Source organism: Bidens hawaiensis, unplaced genomic scaffold (genome assembly GCF_021521415.1).
Source record: "Bidens hawaiensis isolate Kalapana, Puna unplaced genomic scaffold, B.hawaiensis_p1.1 tig00013225_1, whole genome shotgun sequence".
Classification (NCBI taxonomy): domain Eukaryota; kingdom Viridiplantae; phylum Streptophyta; class Magnoliopsida; order Asterales; family Asteraceae; genus Bidens; species Bidens hawaiensis.
In genome coordinates this window covers 405,991-428,222 of record NW_027492115.1, presented here as the reverse complement: position 1 = coordinate 428,222, position 22,232 = coordinate 405,991, and the positions used below count along the sequence as shown (strand labels likewise).

At 36.9% G+C, this 22,232-nt stretch overlaps 1 protein-coding gene across 1 annotated transcript; it reads right to left on the bottom strand.

The window, feature by feature from the left end:
• Window positions 1-7,877: 7,877 nt before the first annotated feature.
• On the bottom strand, window positions 7,878-9,900 carry LOC143543631 (uncharacterized). The gene is made up of 6 exons (XM_077035905.1): window positions 9,444-9,900; window positions 9,040-9,375; window positions 8,784-8,921; window positions 8,571-8,742; window positions 8,269-8,478; window positions 7,878-8,118 (listed from the first exon to the last, which is right to left on the bottom strand). Exons 1-6 carry the CDS (start codon window positions 9,898-9,900, stop codon window positions 7,878-7,880), a joined length of 1,554 nt encoding a protein of 517 aa, XP_076892020.1.
• Window positions 9,901-22,232: the final 12,332 nt, after the last annotated feature.

Genomic DNA, 22,232 nt, shown 5'->3' with positions numbered 1-22,232 from the left:
TTGTAGTAGACTTGAAATTGATCTTGCATCCTCCATAATCTGAGTCTGAGTAGGCGGTAAGATCGAACGTATCATCATTGGGGTACCATAATCCGATGTCAAGATTTCCCCTTAGATATTGCAGAATACGCTTGACCGCTGCCAGGCGAGCCACTCAGGGACTAGCTTGATACCTAGCACATAAACAAACAACAAACATTATGTCGGGTCGAGAAGCAGTTAAATACATTAAAGAACCAATCATAGCACGATAGAGGGTCGGATCAACGGTATCCTCCAATTCATCTGGTGATAAATTGTGACCCACGAGAAGAGGAGTAGAAGGGATTTTTCCGATAGTAATCTTGAATCGGCTCAAGACGTCGTTCACATATTTTGTCTGATGAATGAAGATTCCTTTCGCAGACTGATGAACCTGCAACCCTAAAAAGAAATTCATCTCTCCCATCGAACTCATTTCGAACTTGGTTTGCATAGACTTCTCGAACTCCTTACACAACGTGTCGTTTGTAGACCCAAAGATTATGTCATCAACATAAATCTGAATGAGCATAAGATCATCACCAATATTCTTGTAAAACAAAGTGCAGTCGACAGTTCCACGTTTGAAACCATTATCCGTCAAATGGTCGGCGACTGTGCCATACCAAGCTCTCGGGGCTTGAGTAGACCATATAATGCCTTGTTTAATCGGTAAACACGGTCAGGATAATCAGGTCTTCAAAACCTGGAGGCTGTAAAACAAACACTTCCTCATGAAGTTCACCATTGAGAAAAGCACTCTTTACATCCATTTGATAAACTTTAATATTCTTGTAGGCAACATATGCCAGAAAGATTCGAATCGATTCTAATCTTGCAACTGGAGCATATACATCAGTGTAATCAATACCCTCTTGCTGATGAAAACCTTGCACCACTAAACGTGCTTTGTTTCTCACAATTACCCCACGGTCGTCTTTCTTACACTTATATACCCATTTAGTCGGAATTGCCTTTTTGACTCTAGCAGGTTTGTCAATAAGATCCCAAACACCTAAACTTGAAAATTGCTGTAATTCTTCTTGCATGGCTTCTACCCAAGAAGGATCTTGAAGTGCCACACGAGGAGTCGTTGGCTCAACTTGAGATAGAAAACAAGTGAATTTAGCAACAGTTGCAATCTCAGATGACTGTAAGTCAGCATAAGCACATAGAGCATTATTGTCACTTGAAGAAGCAACTTGATGTCGTGTCTGAACCCCTACATCAAGGTTTCCAATAATGTTTTCTTGTGGATGGTAATTATGAATCCTGAGAGTAGGATTTCCAGAAACAACAACATTTTCAAATAAATTAGTGTAATGTTCACCCAATTCAGGAGATGAAACATCACTGTCAAGTTCAATAACTTGATCCACAATTGTATTATCATCAGATGAAGTAGAAGCATTATCATAAAGAACAGGAAACTCATTATCAGGTTCTTCAATTGGAGCCGCAATTGGAGTTTCAACATCATTTGAACTTGCGAACCTTGGAATTTCCAACTGTTCTTCAAAATAAGCACGAACTAAATCATCATCTGGATGATTGGTTGTTGGAGTAAAAGAATTGAATAAGCCATCATAGTCAAACATCCAGTCGGGACCTTTTCCTTGGGAAGGAGTAGTGTACTTTTGACAGTCCACATGGTACCATTCTTCAACACAACTGGACGTAAAATTAAACACTCTTTTCTTAGGTGACGCATACCCCAAGAAATAACCCTCAATGGCTTTTTCATCAAACTTTCCAACATCCTTTTTCAACATAGTACATGGACACCCAAATGGTTCCAAGTACTTTAAATTAGGTTTACGATTATTCAATAATTCATAACTGGTCTTCTTGAGTCGTTTAACAGGTAGAACTCGATTGAGTGTATAACAGGCCGTATTCACTGCCTCATTCCAAAACTGGACAGGAAGCTTTGAATCAGCAAGCATTGTTCTAGCAGCTTCAATCAACGTTCTATTCTTTCTTTCAGCTACACCGTTCTGTTGTGGTACATATGGGGCACTATATTCTTGATGAATTCCTTTTTGTACACAAAAGAAATCCAATACAGTAGTTTTAAATTCAGTACCATTATCTCTTCGAATTCTCCTCACTTTCAGTTTGTAAAGTGATTCGATCTTAGTGATTAGATTTTGAACAAGACCCGGTGTTTGATCTTTTGAACTCATAAATAAAACCTATGAATATCGTGAATAATCATCTGTAACAACCAGGCAGTACCAGTCTCCAGAAATACTCGCATGATTCACTGGACCGAACAAATCCATATGAAGTTGTTCAAGCGGAGTATCAATGGAATTTAATAACTTAGAGGGATGTGATTTCTTCTTCTGTTTGCCCTTTTTGCAAGCAATACAGTGATCAGATAACTTAAAATTCTTTAACGACGCCCCCTCTACCAGATCATTTGCCATTAAATAATTCATCTTTCGACCATGTATGTGACCCATTCTTCGATGCCATAGTACTGAGTCTTTCTCGGTTGCTTTCGAGACAAAACACGTTTCAATCGATGTTGATACATGAGTATTCATATTCAAGACATAAATATCATTTGATCGAGGTGATCGCATGACAACCATGTCCTCGGGAATCACATACCCGGTTTCAAAATCAGGCATTCTTTATCTGTGAATACTGTCGTGTATTGCTTATCACAGATTTACGACTCACTCAATAAGTTATGATCCACTTTGTCACAATAATTAACCTTCTCAAAAGTAATCTTCCCATTTGACACATCACCTTCTTGTGTAATCATACCCCCAGAATTCCCAGCAAACGCCACATAACCCCCTTGTATATTTCTCACATTTGTTAAGAGGTTGAGATTCCTAGTAATATGACGAGAACATCCACTATCCATGATCCAGTTTTCACCAGAAATGGTCTTGGATGTACCCTACACACAAAAGAAAATGATTAGTTCAAAAAGGCAGCCCAGGCCTCGGTCTTGGGCACCTTTTGGTTTCCTTGAGAAAAGTTAACTTTAGTTGCATTCAATTGTTGTTCAGCAACTTGAGAATAAGTTACAGGTTTCCTCGACTTTCGTCTTAGATACGCCGCTTGAACCACATTTGAATTAACATTTTTGCATAATGGTTCAGTAGGAATAAACTTAGGTAACGGAACCATGAGTTTCATTCACATGAACAACTTTTCGAGGATGTACATTCGAAAACATAATATGAGTATCATCAGCATACGACACAGGTCGTTTTAGAATCTCCTTTACCAAAGGAATCGGTTTGGAGTGGTCCTGGATAAAAGGATGAAGATTCTGATAGTTCTTCTGGCCACAGTTTCTTACTACATGACCTTGTTGACCACAAAGAAAACAACTTCTCATGTCAACATGATGATGTTGAGAATTTGTTGGAACATGTGACACAGATGATAACTGATGACTCACATTTTTAGTCATGCTTTTAGCAAAATCATCAAATAATTCAGATTTCTTTTTCAAGTAAAAATCTAAATTAGAGTAGTTCAAAAAACTTTTCAGCGTATCTGTTCCCGTTGACTTCACAAATTGAACCCTTTTAGCTTGTTTTAATACTTGCTTTGCTTTAGTCAATGGATCAGATGGAGCTAAAGTTTTTGCATGAGCATATTGACGTTCAAGTTCACGAACCTTGGAGGTTTCATTGTGAAACACACTCTCAATTAGTTCAGGTTTAATGATACTTATTGGAATGTCTTTCTCAGTGAACATTGTGTCCATCCCTTTTAACTTAAACACACGAGCAGATGATGGCTTAGATGCATTAGGATTTATGAAATGCAATAAATCCTCATCAGAAATTTTGGGGTTTTCTGGTTTCTTAGCCTTTACTGGTTTAGCTTGAACATCTTGTTTCATCTTAGTTATGTGTGAACCATACACAGCCTCCTCAAATTCATGAGGTTCACACAATATGTGATTAGAACTTGGAATGTTCTTGTTTTTGTGTATAATTTCAGGTTCAAACACATCCTCAATGATAACTTTGTCCACATTTTAAACAAAAACTTTGTTGCTTTGAACATGAGGTTTCTGATAAACAGATTGGGTTTTAACAGTTTCAGACTTACTAGATTTAGATTTTTCTAAAAACACAAGCACTTTTAAGAATAACATCTTCTTCAGTTGGAGTGAAAGGATTAATTTTATAATCATTGTGAAATGGTGGTGGAATTTCAACAAAACCTATACCTTTCTTTGAATCCTTTTGTTTTCCAGAAACTTCAATAATTTCATTCAACAGAAAAGAGGAATTTCAAAATTTACCCAATTTGTTCTTTAACTCAAGAACCTCATTCTCAAGCTCGGTTATCTTTGAACGATGTTTCAAAATTTATTGAAACTTTTGGTCATTAATTGTCATTTTCACAGATAACTCAGCTTTGAGATCATGATTACTTGTCGAAAATGCTTCAATCTTTTCCCGAGATCTCATTTGAGATTCGAGAAATTGTCGATAAGTATCCTTTAGAGAAGAAATTTCTCTTACTAAATTGTCATTGTGATTCTTTAAAGATTCTAACTTAGGTTTGTTAGATTCACAATCAGCACAATTTACTTTAACAGATGATGTAGCAGAAATAGAATGACTAACCTCATTTATCTTAGCCATGCACGCAAAGACTGTTGTAGGCTGGTCACAGGAATAATCAAAATCCGATCCAGAGTCATTATCAGAAGACATCTCACTTCCATGGAAATCTTGAGTCAACCCGAACAAAGGCAAATTAGCTTGAGTATCGTTGCACAGTAATCGTTGTGACCAATCATCTCCATTAGCTAACATTGCTTGTGACCCAGAACTTGATGGTTTCTTTTCAGCATCATTACCTCGTGGTGTTGAAGAGTTTGAACTTTGACCACGAGGACCATTATACTCTTTTTTCGGTTTGTCACACTCTTTTGCAAAATGACCGAATTCTTGACAATTATAACATTTCACCTTCAACTTATCAAATCCCAACTTCTTGTTCAGGGCAGGAAGATCTTTTTCGGTTCTTTGCATGAATCTTTTCACCTTTCGAACAATAATTGCCATGTTCCACTTTAAATCCATGATTTCTAAGTCATCTGGATCAATCTGATCATAGTCTTCATCGGTCAGATCACTAGTGGCAATTTTACTACTCACCAGATTTTCATAAGACGTCGTGAAAGCTGATAAGAAAGCAAAATTTTGTTCAGCTTCTTTCATGTTGACATTCGGAGGTGATGAGTATTGATTTGTTGAAGACGAACTTCCTAAACCAGCAGAAACAATTGGTGATCCAGAGTTACCAGCCGTATAAAAACATGCTCTAGGATCACTATAGATTGTTGTTTCATTCTCTTTTGAGTTCTATGTCAGAAAAGCAGTGATTGGTGAAATTGTTGAACTTAAAGGCATGCTACCACCATAGAAAGCAGGATCTTGACTTTCCTTTGATGATTTTTGACACTTGAGATCATACTCACGAGCTTCAATCTTTTGTAAGAACTCACTTACAGTCAAGTCTTCATTGAAATAACTATTTTCTTTTAATACCATTAGAAAAGTAGAGTACGAACTTGGTAATGCACTCTTAATAGTATCAATCTTGTCAATCTCAGAAATTTCCATCTTCATTTTATCCATTTCTGCAATCAAGTGATTGAATCTCGTAGTCATATCTTCAACCGTTTCACCTTTAAGTAAATTAAAATTTCTGAATTGAAACTTAAGCATCACCTTTTTGCTTTCAGCCGTATTGCCCATACTTCTCATTCGGATATGTTGAAACAAAGAAGCACATATCTTAATACTACCCACTGGTGAAATATATTTTCAGGTAAAGCCATAGTTAGAGTAGAATCTGCTTTCGTCTCTATCTCTACTTCCTTCTTCTCTTCTTGTGAGTATTGAGATATAGCTTTAGGTCTGAATCCGATAATCTCATCTCCAATCATAGGAACAATATAAACTTCATCTAAACAATATGAGCAGTCAGGATGAACTGATCCTAGATGAGCACGAAACCGAGGTTCCCATTTGGCAAAGTCACTGAACTTCATCAATCTTGGACATTTCGAATGTGAACCTACCTTGGTATCAAGTTGCAACATTTGTTGCATCAACATGTTTTGAGACGCTAATGCATACAAACCGGCCATTTTTGACAAGTTTCCAAAATTTTAGATGTAACGAATCAACCAGAGAATAAGATTAACGAATGGGAATTGTAACTAACTGTAAGAAGTTGTAGCGAACTGTGAACAGTAGATCAGCAAATCAAACGAATCACGATTGAGTTTAATGAATCAATCTAACGAATCAAATAGTCAAACTAACGAATTAGAAAGTATTAAGTAGCGAATCACTAAGAAAAACTTAGCGAAATAGATAACGAATCAGCTACAGTTGATTTGCGAATCAACAATAACGAATCAGGTTGTTACAACCGTTTGTAACGAACTCTGACACCTTATGCCACGTGGAAAAGGTTGTTATGACACAAATCCCAAAGTGGACGCGTGTCACACGAATCAGTTAACCCAAATGACGAATTAGATAACACGAATCAACTATTATAGCGAACTAGCTAGCGAATCACTTGAAATGAATAACGAATTGACGAACTTAATGAACGAATCAAAGTGAACAGGATAGCGAATCAACGTAGCGAATCATGTTCATCTTTGAATCTTCAAATCTTCAACCAGAATTTCTAGAAATCTGGAAATGATGAACAACAAACCCAGAAACCCAGCAGCATAAAATCTGTAATACTATCTCAATTCTAAACCAAAACACACAAATAACCAACCAAAACACTCGTAATACAATCGTGAAACCAATACACCAAGCCTCATAACCGATTATCTCCGATAACTAGCTCAATTATCCCAAAACATCGACTCTGTTTCGGCCACAAATCAAATCAATACCGAAACAAACCGAAATCAATCCAAACCTCAATTCCACTCACAATACCTTACCCAATACTCATTTCAACTCAAATTCAATCCAAACCATCCATAATTCATTCAATTAACCTTTAAATTAGTCCAAATTCAACCAAAACAGAACACTATCAATATGTAAAACTAATTAACCAATCAATACTCTAAATCAACACCAAATCAAGTGTAATTAAGCCCCGAAAGCTCATATACCACTTGTTGGATCTCGGGTGTATCAATCGAATAACAATAACAGATCTCAGATCTATGTATAATCGATTAATACCTTAACTATAGATCTAGCTCATAATTACGTATGATTAAGTGTTATATATGTTTATATATTATCAGTATATGTATATAAGTAATTTGTATAATACTAGGATGAAGATCAAGAGAGGATTTGGACAGGGTTTCGTTAATTAACTCTCAAAACTTAACATTAAATGCGAACAGTGTTCACTATATATAGAAGATAGGTTTGGTTCGCTAACATCCCCTAGCGAACCAGATGCTACTTCGTTACATACATTAATAAACAGAATAACTTAACGAATCACCCCCTGATTCGTTAACATCCCCTAACGAATCAGGAGTGATAAATAACCTAAGTCTTAGTTCGCTAAACATCCTTAGCGAACTAGACATTACATTAACGAATTAGATAATAAATTAATTGTTTATTACATTAAACATAAAACAAAAATGTTAACGATAATTACAAAGACTCAAGACGCAAAACCGTGCACTAACAGCAGGGTTTTCCCTTAAGGTACCGATAAATACGCTTTACAACAGTTAGGTGGGATTCTTTTGTATTACATTGATATCTGGCACACTGACAGACAGGGAACATGATGTCCGGCCTGCTTGCAGTGAGATACATTAGGGATCCGATCATAGATCTGTAAAGATTTTAATCAGCTGGAGTTCCTGATGGATTTAGAGCAAGCACAGGTCTGGTAGCAATCACAGTGAAAAAAGGAGAGGAGTCTTTGAACCCAAACTTCTGGACGATGTCTCGAACATACTTTTCTTGATGAATTAAAATTTCGTCCTCCTTTTGTTCAACTTGAAGATCCAAAAAGAAAGTCATCTCTCCTAATGAGCTCATCTCAAACCGGATTTGCATGACCTCGACAAACTCTCTACACAGTCTATTAGATGTAGATCAAAAGATAATGTCATCAACATACACTTGAACCAAGATCTGATCACCCTTCACCTTCTTGATGATAAAGAGCGTTTGATCGATAACTCCTCTTCTATAGTCATTCTTTAGCAAATGTTCTGCTAGGGTAGCTTACCTAGCATGTGGTGCCTGGTGAAGGCCATAGAGAGCTTTATCAAGACGATAAACGAATTTCAGGCGACCAGGATCCTCAAAACCTGGTGGTTGCTTCATGTAGATCTCCTCCTTCTCCTTTTCATACAAGAAAGCGGTCTTCACATCCATTTGATACACATTGAAATTCATGTACGAGGCATATGCTAGAAAAACACGAATTGCTTCAAGCCTAGCCACATGTGCATAAGTTTTATCATAATCAAGACCTTCACGTTGAGAGAAACCTTGCACGACCAATCTTACTTTATTTCTTATTATTACATCTTATCGTATTTCTTGTTTCTGAAAACCCATCTTGTCCCAATATGTCTCTTGTTCTGAAGCTTCTTGACTAGCCTCCAAAAATGAAGATTATTGAACGGTAACACCTTGTTTTTCATTGCTTCAACCCACGAGTTTTCCATCAGGACCATTTGTAGTCCTTCGATTTTACCTGTGAAATAAAACAAGAAAAAAGACATCTGTTAATGTTACCGGATTTACTCCTTGTTTGGATGCCATCATATGGAGTAGCAATGATGTTGACAGTGGGATGATTTCGATGGATGGGCATATGAGGAATGTCGTCAACAATGGTGACAGGCTCTACTTGAAGATTAACAGACAGGTTTTCTATGGAATGAAAAATGCGAGGAGCACTTTCAAGAACATCAGAGATTGATTGAATAGAGTTAGGTCGATCAACTCTATTCTCTTGAGCAATTTGTTCTTCCCAGAGATCGATGCTCACCATATGGAACAACAATGGTATTGATGGGAGTTGTTGCAGTGTTATCAGAATCACCAGCAGCAGGTTCTTCGATGGTAGCAGCAACTTGAATAGTTTCACCTGTAGAGGGAGGTGTGGCAACATATTCTACCACGCTAGGAGCTGCTTGAAGGTCTGCCATGGGTTTAGGCTGATGTTGTTCCACATTGTCGGAAGACTGAAAGGAATCATCTGAATCAATATTAGATACATCTTCGACTTCCACCATTTCAGCTGAATCCGCAGTTTGAGAAGCATGATTGTCAACAACTTGATTATTTTCTGGTAGGGGATCAACTGGTGGTGCAACGAGTGGTACTATTATGTTGGAAGGGTCAGTAAGTAAACTCACTTTAGACAAGCTTTTGATAAGGGATTGAATCAACAGAGGCTCGAGTAAGAATATGGGACTTGAGTAGTTGCAGGTGGTGGAGTATACATGCCATGAAACTGTTTGAACAAGAAGTCATAATCAAGCAACCAATCTAGTCCCGTGCGTGCATCGATAACATTTAGCTCTTTCCAGTCAACATTAAATGATTCCACTATCAGCTTGGTTTTCTTATTATAGACACGATAAACGGTTTTGTTAGCAACATAACCAACAAAGTAACACTCATATGCCTTTTCAACAAATTTTGGATCAGGATGAGCACCAATATGTAGCAGGGTGCAGGGACATCCGAAGGTCTTAAAGTAGTTGACTTGCGGCTTTATCTTGTAGTAGATCTCATATGGAGTCTTATTTAAGCGCTTCTTGATGATCACACGGTTTTGAATGAAACAGGCAGCATTAATTGCTTCACACCTGAAGAACATAGGAAGTTTGGAGTCTGACAACATAGTTCTGGCAGCTTCAATCAATGTTCAGTTTCGACGTTTAGCTACACCATTTTGTTGTGGAGTGTAAGGTGCACTGAAGTGGCGTTCTATTCCATTTGAACTGCAAAATTTATCTACAGTTCGGTTGAAAAACTTGGTTTCGTTATCGCTTCTTATATCCTTCACCTTCTTGTCTGTTTTCCTTTCTACAAGTGTAATGAACTTGATCAGAAATTGAGCGGTTTCATCCTTGTGCCTTACAAGGAAAGTCCATCTGAAACCAGAAAATTCATCAGTAATCACAAGACAATGGGCTTTTCGGCCGATTGCCAATGGATGGATAGGACCAAACAAATCCATATCTAACAGCTGAAGAATGGAATCTATGGAGTTAATCGTCTTGGGCTTGTGAGGGAGCTTGTGTTGCTTGCATCTAGAGCACGAAATACATTTTTCAATGCAAAAGAAAGTTTTAACAGACAATCCCCTCACATGCTCACCTTTGACAAATTTGTTTATGTTTTTGAAATTTACGTGGCCAAGACATTTATGCCGTAGATATGAGTCGTTCTCCGAGTCCTTAGATATTAAATAGGAAGCGGTCCTACGTGAGTAAGAACTATTCATATCTAATATGTAAGCATCATTAAGCCTCGGAGTCTGCATCAAGATCAATTCTTCTGGGACTTTGAAACCTAGTTTGAGAATCAAGCATTCATTCTCAGTGAATAATGTGGAGTTCTGTTGATCACAAATTTGTGAGACATTTAGCAGATTGTGGTTTAGTTACTCCACCAAATTGGCGTCATCAAACTTCAGGATCCCATTTGACACTCTTCCACGCTATGTGATATTACCACCCACATGTCCAGCAAAAGAAACATGTCCACCATTGAACGGTTTAACGTCGAACAGTAAGGACTCGTCTCCCGTCATGTGTCGACAAACCATTGTCTAGGTACCAAATACTGTTGACAGACCTTCTTGATTGACCCTACACACATTAGCAAACTTATCAGACATGGGTTCCCGATACTTAGATGTCTTAGGAAGGTTTATCACCCAATTATCATCTTTTATTGTCGTTTCATCAGTTATGAAGTTTTGGGACATGTCAGAATTAGAAGAACAGTCCTTAGGAATCCATACACGTGCAGGTTACCTGGTTTGAAAATATTTTCTTGACTGTCTTCTTCTTGGTTTCAAAACAAAATCCTCATAATTTTCAATATTTGGATTTCTTTTGTTGTTTTCTTTTGGTGAATTCCTTGGCTTTTCAGTCTTGGAATTCCTTTTTGCTCTCTCTTTTTTGGTTATCCAGAAAGGAGGTTTACTGCTTTTCTTATTTCTGGATTTCACATCCATTTCATTCTACAAACAAATGAATGAAGAAGAAAGGAAGCTAGAGGTTGCAGCTGTGAGAGGAGATCGGCGACCATGGTCGGTTTAGGTGGAGCCACTAACCGAGATGATTTAACCGGGTTAATATCGCCACTGCATGAGGCACCAAAAGTGAAGTCGAATGAACTAAAAAAAGCATTTAAAATATGTTTTTCTCATTAAGAATCAAACTTTAACTGTTATTATTGCTTCTAAGTTGTCTTTTAAACTGAAAATTGCTATACTGGAGGTGTTAGTTGCAAATAAGGAGGCTATCGGGTGGACCAAAGAGAATCTGATAGGGATTAGTCTATCAATATTTTTTCACAAAATTCTCATGGATCCGGATGTCAAACCCACGCATGATGCTCAAAGGAGGTTGAACCAAAATATGAAAGAGGTAGTGAAGAAAGAGGTGATGAAGTTCGGCCATGTTTGTTAAAATTAACCCGTTCCATGTTTGCTAAAATTAGTTGGGGGGGGGGGGGTTTGTTAATTGGTTTAAAACAATCACAAATCATATAAAATAACCAGAAATCGTTAACAAATGAGGGTGAACGGTGTTCGGCCGGAGTTCGGACTTTAGTAGAATAATTACGGGAATTAGAGAGTTTGTTTGGTTAAATCATTGATACGGGTTTAAATATTGATTGGGGTCCTATTTATAGTCTCAATTGGAGCGTGTAAGCCCCATTTTGTGATAGTCTTTCGTATTTGTATGTATTGTAGTGTTTATGTATTTGTTAGCTTGTTGAATTTATCATTTTTAAGTTTGGGCCCAAGGCCATGTGTAATATACCATTGGGCCAGTTATAATGAAAGAAGGTGTATGAGCTTACACACTATATATAGAGTGTGTAACTCATACACACACAACCTTTTGCAAAAACATTATCCTTACAACTCACAAACTCTCTCTTCTCTCTCTCATTCTTGGCAATAACAAATACCAAACAAGATCCGAGATCTCGGTCCTCACTAGTGATTTCCGCTAGCTAGTGTAGAGGTTGATCCAAGATAGCTAGTTGTTATGTTGTTAGATCCGGTCAAGGGACCTACAATTGGTATTAGAGCTTTCAGGCTCTACTATTTGTAGAGGGTCACAACCTTGGATTTTGGTCTTGTTTTTGTTAAAGACTTATTTTCAAGAGTTCTTGTGGGTTACGGGTCATTCTAAACTACAAAAGTATTCAAAATCTTCAAGTGTTCAAGCTTTGTGTTGAAGTTTGTGTGTTAAAAGTACAAGAAATTTGTGTTAAAGAGGTTAAAAATCTTCAAAAAGTGGTGTTTGAAAGAGTTAAGATATTGATGTTTGTGAAGATCCATAAAGTGTCAAAGTTGATAGAACTGACATTTATAAAAAGAGAAATCTTGAAAAAGGTGGCAGGAAAGTACACACTGTACTTTCCACGAGTACAGTTATAATCGAATCGAACACCCTATTCGTATCAAATCCCTATTCGAATCGAGTGTGGATTGTAATCTAATCGAATTCAAACTGATCAAATTGAATTGTCTGTTCTAATCGAATTCAATGTGATCTAATTGAATTCAGATTCCATTCTAATAGAATCAGAACCTAATCGAATCGAATTGTCGTTCGATTAGATTAGACCATTCGATTATATTAGAATCTTATTCGATTATACTAATCCATTTGATTACATTATCAAACCATTAGATTACTTTTTACTTAATCATTTTCTCAGAAGTTACTCTTCATTCGATCACTTTGTATTCGAATACATTACATTCGATTCGATTACTTCATACTTGTGTTTCTCAGCAAAATCTGTTGTGTTTGTGTTTGATCTTGAGGTTGTTTAAGCTATGGCCAATCTAATGGTAGAAGTTAAAAGGGATGATGCTGTAAGATGTTACATGATCTTTGAGAACGAAGCTGGAACTACCAACAAGCCTCCAAAGTTGATGAATTGGGATAATGATTTTGAGGAATTCAAGTGGAGATTTAAGAACTATATCAGAATAATTGATTATAATCTTCTTAGACCCCTTGAGCAAGGTCCATATAATCCCACAGTTACTACTGTTGATGGTGAAATTCCTAAGCCTGTTACTGGCTATGATGACAATCATAGAAAGTGTTTTAGTAACGATCAAAAGGCCTTTGGTGTTTTTAGTGTTTGCCTCTCACGTGAAACTGCACTAACCTTGAGGGATCACACCACGGAAATTGGTCTTTGGGATGCCCTGGTAAACAAGTTTGAAGGAAATATTGATATGCAAAACAACAAGATAGGAATGTTGAAGGGAGAATTCAACATGTTCAATTATGTACAAGGAGAATCAATTGCTAGCCTTATTTCAAGATTTGAAACTCTGATTGCTAAGATCAGAAGTGCTGGTATTGAATGATCAAATTGAAATCAATAACAAGCTGCTCAACTCCCTTCCTTATGCCTGGAAAAGTAGTGTTATTACCCCTCGTGCTGACTTGACTTCCATCATCAAGTCATTTGAACGGGATGACAAATTGAAAATGGGTAATCACATTAGTTCTCGCACTCAAGTAAGAATGGCTACTGGATCATGTGTAAGCACTGCATTTCTGACTCAAGCACACCCCGCTATTCAAACTACAAATTACGCCCTCAAAACTACTGCCGCACCTCAAGCACCATCAAGCTCAAGTTCCTTTCAAGATGCAGTTGACAAGGCCGTTGCACAAGCCCTGAGGGCTTATGGGATCAAGAAACCTGCTAGCAATCAAGCTTACTCTTCTCCTCAAACCATTTCTCCTGATGACTCCATTGTGGCAATGTTTCATGCCTTTATGGCAAGCCATCGGGATTTATTACAAGGAAAGCTGCTTCCTCCTTCCTTTGAACAAGGAGATCTTCCCAGTATCAACAAGGATCTTAAGAAAATGGACATCAACTACCAGATGGCCATGGCTGTTCACCGAGCTTCAAACTTCATGAAAAAGTATGGGAAGAACAGTTTCAAGTATGCTGATGGGAAGAACATTGGGTTTGAGAAAGACAAGCTGCGTTGCTACAACTGCAACGAAAGAAAATGCACCAATCCACCTATGGCTGTGAATGACATCAAGATCACCGAGATACTGATAATGAGGGTGCTAAGAGACACGCCAAGAGGCCCGTTCCAAGTTACTCCTCAAAGTCAATAATCCCAAAATCGGTCAAGGAAGTGGATCCAAGGGAAACTTCGAGTCAAGCTCAAAGGCCATAATCACAAGAATTGTTGAATCAACTCAACCAAATTGGGAGGATGACCAATTTGAGGAGCTAAAGAATCCTCTTACGTTTGCTGTAATGGCCTTCACTGATCAAGAAAGCACCTCGTCAAGCCATGCTGTTGATTCATCTGCAGCTATTTTGTCATTCCCGAGGTACACAAACTCTGCTCATAAGCATGTATTGATAACGTTATGCACTATAGAACCCATAATGTTACCATTTTAGATCAAATCTTTGGCATTAAATGTCAGAATGATGAACTTAAGAAAGCTAAAAAGATCTACTCCACTAGAATTAAAACTCAAAAAATGATATGGCTAAGTTAAAGAAAAACTTTTCCAAACTGAAAAACTAGCTGAACATCATTAAAATGTGTAGTTGAGTTAAACGCTAAAATTGTCAAGTTAGAGCTAGATTTAGCTCAAAAGAAAATAGTTGTTGAAAATTTTGAGTTAGCTTCTGACAGGCTCAATGGGATAATTGGGCACAGATTGGGGTGAGACAGAAAACGGGAATAAGCTATGATAATATGTTTTTGGAGATAAAAAGTTTTTAAATTCACTTTTTAATTCAACAATGAATCTAAAATCATCTATTGCTAACCCGGTCTGTAAAAATAACAATTTGAAAAATCTTTTGAACAATCATGTACTGTGTGAGAGTGTTGATGTTGGCACTTCTCTTAATGATGTGAATGAAAATGATGTTTCCACTTCTGATAGTGATTGTGAAACTAATTTTGATGCGATTGTTTACAACAGAAATGTGAAAGAAAAGGTGTCTGTTGAGACAAACATGCCTAGATGTTCATCAAGTGATGGTAAAGTAGATAGAGATAAAATTAAAGAAAATTGTTTTGATAATGAGAAACCTAGTACTTCAAGTAAATATGAACCACCACACATAAACATTTTTTTTCAATCAACTAATCAAGCTTATCATCCTCAACTATACAATCAATTTGATAATAACAATTATGAGAGTCATCAACAAAATTATGTAAATTCATTTTATTCAAATGTTTTTGATGACCGTGGTTATAGATCAGATAATTTGTTTATTCCTTTCCAAGCATCACCTTATTCACCATAACATATTTATCATAGTTCTGACGTGTTCCATAGGGATAACGGATGAAGGCTTGGTTATGTGTGTGGTAACCCATCTCACCTTACAAGACATTGCAAGAACTGGCATAGAAGGCTACAAGAAATGAACAGTCAGTTTAATCAATTCCGTTCCAGAGCTACTCCAAGCTCAAAACAAGAAATGATCGATCTGATAGTTCTGCCACGGCTCCTAAGTGATAAAAGAAAGAAGAACTCCTCTTCTTTCTTTTATGATTACCTTCCTCGCGTATGTATAAGACCGAATCCATTGGATTTCTAAAAAAGATTAATAATCCTTAACTTTTCGAGGAATCCTTCATCAGTGGTTGTATCTGTAACTTGTCAAACAAAAAACACGTGTCCGTTGTGCCATCTGTGTCCATGAAAGAGTTGAATAACGGAATGCACTTGTCAATAACATCGGCCATAAAGCACTTTTTATAGACCGGATAATTATTAACATGTATGAAAACATTCATCATAAGCTTATGGTTCCAAATTCCATGTCAACTATACCACTTCTGCAATTAATATTGGCATTTGCGGTAGCCAAAAATGGCCTACCGAGTATAACCGTGGAATGTTTAGTTCTTTCAACCGAAACATAGTTAAGAACCAAAAAGTAAACTGCGAAATAAAAATCTTCCACCTTAACAATCACATCTGTCAATATCCCTCGGGGAAGTTTAGGTGTTCTAGAATAACCGTGGTGGCGCTTTCAAAAGTGAGCCAAAATCATACTGATCGCATAAACTTCCCAAGAGGATACTAATAATAACTCCAAGATCTAGGAGTGCCAATGTCATTTTAAAATCGCCCACTTGAATGGGTATAATAGTCGTTCCCAGATCTTGTAACTTAGGTGGAAGAACGCCCGAAAGAATTTCACTCAAATTATCAGTTAAGTCAATCTGTTTAGGAATCTTATGATTCATCTTTTGTGTGCACAAATCTTTCAGATACTTAGTATAGGCGAAAATTTGTTTTATGACATCTAATAAGGGAATATTAATTTTAACATGTTTAAATGTATCCCGCATCTCCTCTTGTTGTGGGCCCATTTAGTTGCCATGTTCACTTTAGATGTCGCCAACAAAGAATCGGGATAAGGGACGTTTTTAAATGCCTTCCCTTTGTCCTTAGGATCGGTGGTGCCATCTCTCAGAACCAGTTTGTTAATTTTGTTCTTAGTTTAATTACGTTTAGTTTAAATCAACCTGATCTAGTTCGTCATCACTTATGACATATTCATCAACTTCTTCCACCACCCCCTCAACCAATGCTGGTGGAAGCCTTACTTTGTTATCATAAACCTTCTCACTTCTTAAGATACTTACCTAGTTAACGTCTCTCTTTGAGATCGAACTGAACTGCTGCGGGTTTACTGTGGTGTCACTCGGTAGCTGACCCTCACTTTTCTGCAAACTTAGCCACATCGGAGGCTAACTGACCAATCTGGTTCTCCATCGCTTCTGAAGATTTATCTCTTAACTCATACTGTTTCTGAGTCTTTCTGATTTTTTGTCCCGATGACCCTTTTTGACTGTTCTGATTCTGGCCACCCGATGAACTATTACGCCAATAACCATCTCTGTTATACCCTCGATTGATGTCCTAATTTTCCGAGCCATGCTGATAACCGCCTTGGCGGTAATTTTCCTGCTGCCGGTTTTGGCTGAAACCTAATAGGCTAGGGTTAACTGACTTGTACCATTCCCATATCTGAATTTTGGGTGGTTCCTCAGGCCGGGATGATAGGTGTTTGAGTTAAACCCCTTGACCATTGGAATCCCCGTATACATAATATACCTCTTCAGGTTGATCTTCATCTTCATACTCAGGGCAGTCTTCTGCTTTGTGCCCGAGTTCCCCCACAATCGTCATAAATTGGGAATTTCACCCCGACTCTACCAACCTCCTTTTTATTATCTTTCTTGTATTTCATCAAATCTAGCTCCAACTCTGCTATCCATTCAGACTCACTCGATGCTAATTTTACTGATTCGATAATGTGTTTTCTTCTTCTTTTAGCGGATGCCCGGACATAGAATCTTCACACATAAGCTCAAGGAAATCCCAATCATCCTCCTCGGGTTGGTTTAATAGTTGACCGTTACACGAGGCCTTTAGATGTTTTCTGTCTTCATAAGTTAACCCATCTACAAAACTTTCCACTAACTCCCACAACTCGATCTGATGGTGCGGGCATTTTTTGATCATTTCTTTGAAATGGGCAAAAGCCTCATGAAACAACTCACCCGGTAACTGTGAAAATTGACGAATCTCAATTATGGCCTCATCTTACTTCGCTTGTGAATAATAATCATTTAAGATGACATTTTGCATCTCGGCCCAATTTCGGATACTGTACATTGGTAGGGAATTGACCTAGTGTTTTGCTTTTTTTTTTTCAACGAAACTGGGAAAGTCTCAAGTGAACCTCATCCTGGTCATACGTACCATCACCAATAGATCCACAAGTATGGGTCCTTCTTGAGCCACAAATAATTGAAAACTGAGGATATGTTATTCTTGATCACGAGTTTGGATCAGTTATCCTTCTGAAGAGCTCCAGGGTTATGTAAGGATCAAGGATCCTCGGTACTTGGTACTCTTAACGGTTGTTTCTTGTATTCAGGTTGATAATTAACAAATGCAACAGCTCCAAGACTTAGTCCACCACCTATTTCGCTACTGGACTTCTCAAGCACGTGGTCAAATGGCACGAAGGAAGTGAGTTGAGAGATGGCAGATTATTAGGAGAGATTAGTTAGTTGTTATTGTTATTTTCTTTTCATTATATACCGAGTTATGATCAAAGCTAGGACACACAGTTTTACACAACTTACACACATTCATTCACATACAGCTGAGACTCGCGAACACTTTAACGAGAACTCTCTCTAGCAGCTAGTTCACCCACTTAGATATTCTTGTAATCATTGATCATAAACTCCGCCTATTGTAACCCGATTTTGATATTAATAAACTGGTGATAGACGAGTTGTCATCACCCGGCTTTTTTCCCTTGATCTCAAACAAGATCAAGGTTTTTTCCTTGCAAAAAATCACGGTGTTCATCTTCATTTTGTTCATATATCCACTATTGTCATATTAGCACTAAATCTCACAAAACTAATTTGTTTACAATACCCTTAGCCGATTTTTGACCAAAACAGTCCTCTGAGGCCATCCCTTGAAAATGTAGCACTATATTAATGTAAGACGAACGCGAAATAAACATTTGTCATCCCGGTATACGCACATGCGGGACTATTAGGGAAGCACAATCTGCGATAGTTGGTCTGAACCGACAGTTAACTCCATGAACTAGGGCTGCAATATTTCTTCTACTTCACCCTCTATTAACCGAAGCTCCTCTGTTAACCTATATTCCCTGACCTCTGTCAACTCTGTTTCTTCCAATACCAATCCTACCCCCGTTTTTGTTCACTAACCCTGCACCCCTCTGATTTACTGGTTCTTCTTCATCTAACCATTATTAACATTATTTTACTGGCTTGAACTCGTCGTTCTGTCTTATCCACCAACATATCCCATTATCATCATCATGCCTCTGATCCAAATCATTCCATTCCCTTTCAACCTCTTCATCCTCGGTATGAACACTGTGATTAGGGGTATTATGTGGGGATGATGATCTGTTTTGGTGATTATTTTGGTTTCTGGATTGACGAGCTAAATTGTTCGGGTTTGGTTGTAGGTTGGTATTGATGGATGGATTTGAGTTTTTTTCGAGCTGGTCTCGGTTGTTGTTGTTGTTGTTGTTGTTGTTGTAGTTGTTGTTTTTGTTGTTATTTGGGTGAAAGATGTTGTCTTTGGGTAGTTGGTTTTGGTGCTGGTTTTTGCTTTGTTGTTGTTTTGGCCTTTCATTCTAGAACCTCTGTTCTGGGCTTGCCGGGCTCTTCTCTCGATTTATGGCTCGAAGATAAGCGGAGACTGTCTTCCTTAGTAGCGGTTGTGTATAAACCTCTTATCTGCACAATGAACACATCCCACGTAAAATGGGAAAATAAAGATTAAAACTAAAAACTAAACTAAAATAAAACACAGAAATATAATCACACAAAAACACTAAGCCTACTAACGTCCCGACAACGATGTCTTTTGATGCTAGACTGTCACTATCTTGTCAAAAACAATTATAATCAAATTTCCTAGTCACATTAAACAAGTTAGGGCAAGTAGGGTTTCAAGCCACGATGAGTATGCGGTCAGTGTAACATGTAATCAATTTCTCAGATTTTGAAGTAAACAGTTATGAGTGCTGATCACACTAGCAAAGGACTGGATTTAATATTAAACAAGTACTGAGTAAAGTTCAAGAAATTAACAAAGACAAATCACACACGGGGGTTCAAGAAAGTAAATAAACGGTAATCTCATATCCACTTAACAGAGTAATTGTCAATGATCAAATTAGATTGGCTAACTAGCTAAACCTTAGGCATCAACAGTTATTAACTCACGACACTAGTTATCAGATAATCCCTGCCAGTGTGACTCAACGAAGGGAAATTGTATGCCTCATTATATTCAAGATATAAGCAATTTTAATAGCAACTGACAAACAATTCATTCTAATTGAAATAACCCTAAACCAACTAAGTGCAAAGTAATACCAAACATCAATACTCAAAGATTAATCATAAACAATTACAAATCATTTGTTCTTAACACATGAGAAAAACTGAAAATACAAACTGGAGGGTTCGGCGAGGGTGTGAAACCTATTATGCTAAAGCATATCACACCAAACGTCTAAGAATCTACTAATCTCGTTATATCAAACGTGGTCATGTGACAATCACATTCCTTAATTATAACTGAATTCACGGTGATATGTGGCTCTTCTCGGTTTTTTCTTATGTTGTTTTAGTTGAATGAATGGGTGGGAAAAGCCATGATGGTTCATGGATACCCTAACCGTTCGCATCAATGCCCCATATCTTCATTTTAATCGATTTTCAATCATTTTGTTGATATAAAGCCATGGTGATACATGGATAATTGATGTGCTTAAAGTGGTCTAATAATAACTAAATTACCCTAATCTAGACAATAACTAATACTCTAGACTCTCTAAAACTCGACTAAACTACTAACCAGAAAGTTAACCGATCAACTTTAGTAAAGCTAAGTAAGTCTAAATATCGAACCCACGAGACTCTTTAAATTACGTAAGTTAACTAATTAGACTCGACTGACACGACTATCAATTATTATTATTATTATTAGGGGGAGGGAGTTTATTTAAAAACTAAATTTAAACTAATTAAGAAAAAACAAGTAAAATAAACAAATGACACTTTAGACGATTGAAATCAGATGACGATGAAAAACTATCTCGGCTAGAATCCCCAAAGTTTCAGTTATCAATTAATCGGAAAATGCTTGTTATGAAACCGCGATCATATAATTTTCACTTAAAAGAAAACCCGAACGGAACCCCTAACCCTTCTCAAGAAGACATCCATGGATTTCTATTATGTTCTTACAAACACCAATTTTAATATTAAACTTCCTTACATTTATCTAATTAATTATGAACAAGTACCTTTAAATGAAATCCTACCTTATAGCGTGGAAATCGAATGTAGTTTAATAAATTAATTCGACTCAATAGACAAAGTTGATAAATCAAACTTAGACGGACTCCTTACGAAGAACTAAATCTAGAAATCATAATCAACAAAGACGTATCAAATAATCTATCACCTTACAACTTTTAAGATTAGCATCACACTTTTATTTATTTTATTAATAATATTGTTTCTATGATTTTAATGCATATCAACCACAAACTAGTCAAGAACACCGGCAAATTACCTAACAGAATCTTATTATATGACATATGATCACCAAAGAAACTGTGAAACGATAAAACCAAGCACATATATGCATCGAATTAATAATATTAAACTGTTTTCTGATTCATAAACCCAAAACGAAAAGCAGATCCAGATAAAATTCAACTTTAAGAAGGTTCATTATAACCTACGTAGTCTATAATGTGAACATCGGATAAAATCCCTGATTAAATATACATGGTGAACATTGGATAAAACTTAGAAACCGGAATATTATAGATGATAAAACCCATAAGTATTCGATATTTCTTGAATTAGCACTTCACCAAATGACTCTCAAATTCGTCTTTGGCAGCCTCTCAGAAAAACAACCCTTACTATAATTCGTGACCTCCCTTACTTTTCTTTTGCCGACTCTCTCCAACATATATGTGTAGGGTCCTGCTTATAATTTGTTGACTTACCTTTTCCTTCACGTTACCTACTTTCTTTTCTTTATGGTCAGCCCAAAAGCCCGTCAAACTGATTATTTATTTTATATAAAAACTTTAGCCCACTGTATATATTTAATCAGTTTCTATAAATAATATACACACAAATTAATTAACAACTTAGTATGGTGAAATCTCATACCATAACATAAAATTCAATGACATCATTTGTACCACATCAGTTTGTTAATATTACAAGCTTTATTAATTACTTTCACTCACCCAATGATGTATTCATTAAAATTATTTTGATATTAAATTAAATTATAATAAATAACCTTGTTTTGAAATTTGAGAATCATAAGAAATAAAACAGTGTGT

Excerpts from the sequence above, each read along its gene's own strand:
- LOC143543631 (XM_077035905.1), bottom strand. The coding sequence starts at position 9,900 with ATGTTGTCAGACTCCAAACTTCCTATGTTCTTCAGGTGTGAAGCAATT. Across the intron at positions 9,376-9,443 it reads ATATTCTTACTCGAGCCTCT|TACCACTCGTTGCACCACCA; the intron begins GTTGATTCAATC and ends CCAACATAATAG. Across the intron at positions 8,922-9,039 it reads TACCATTGTTGTTCCATATG|AAAACCTGTCTGTTAATCTT; the intron begins GTGAGCATCGAT and ends TTCATTCCATAG.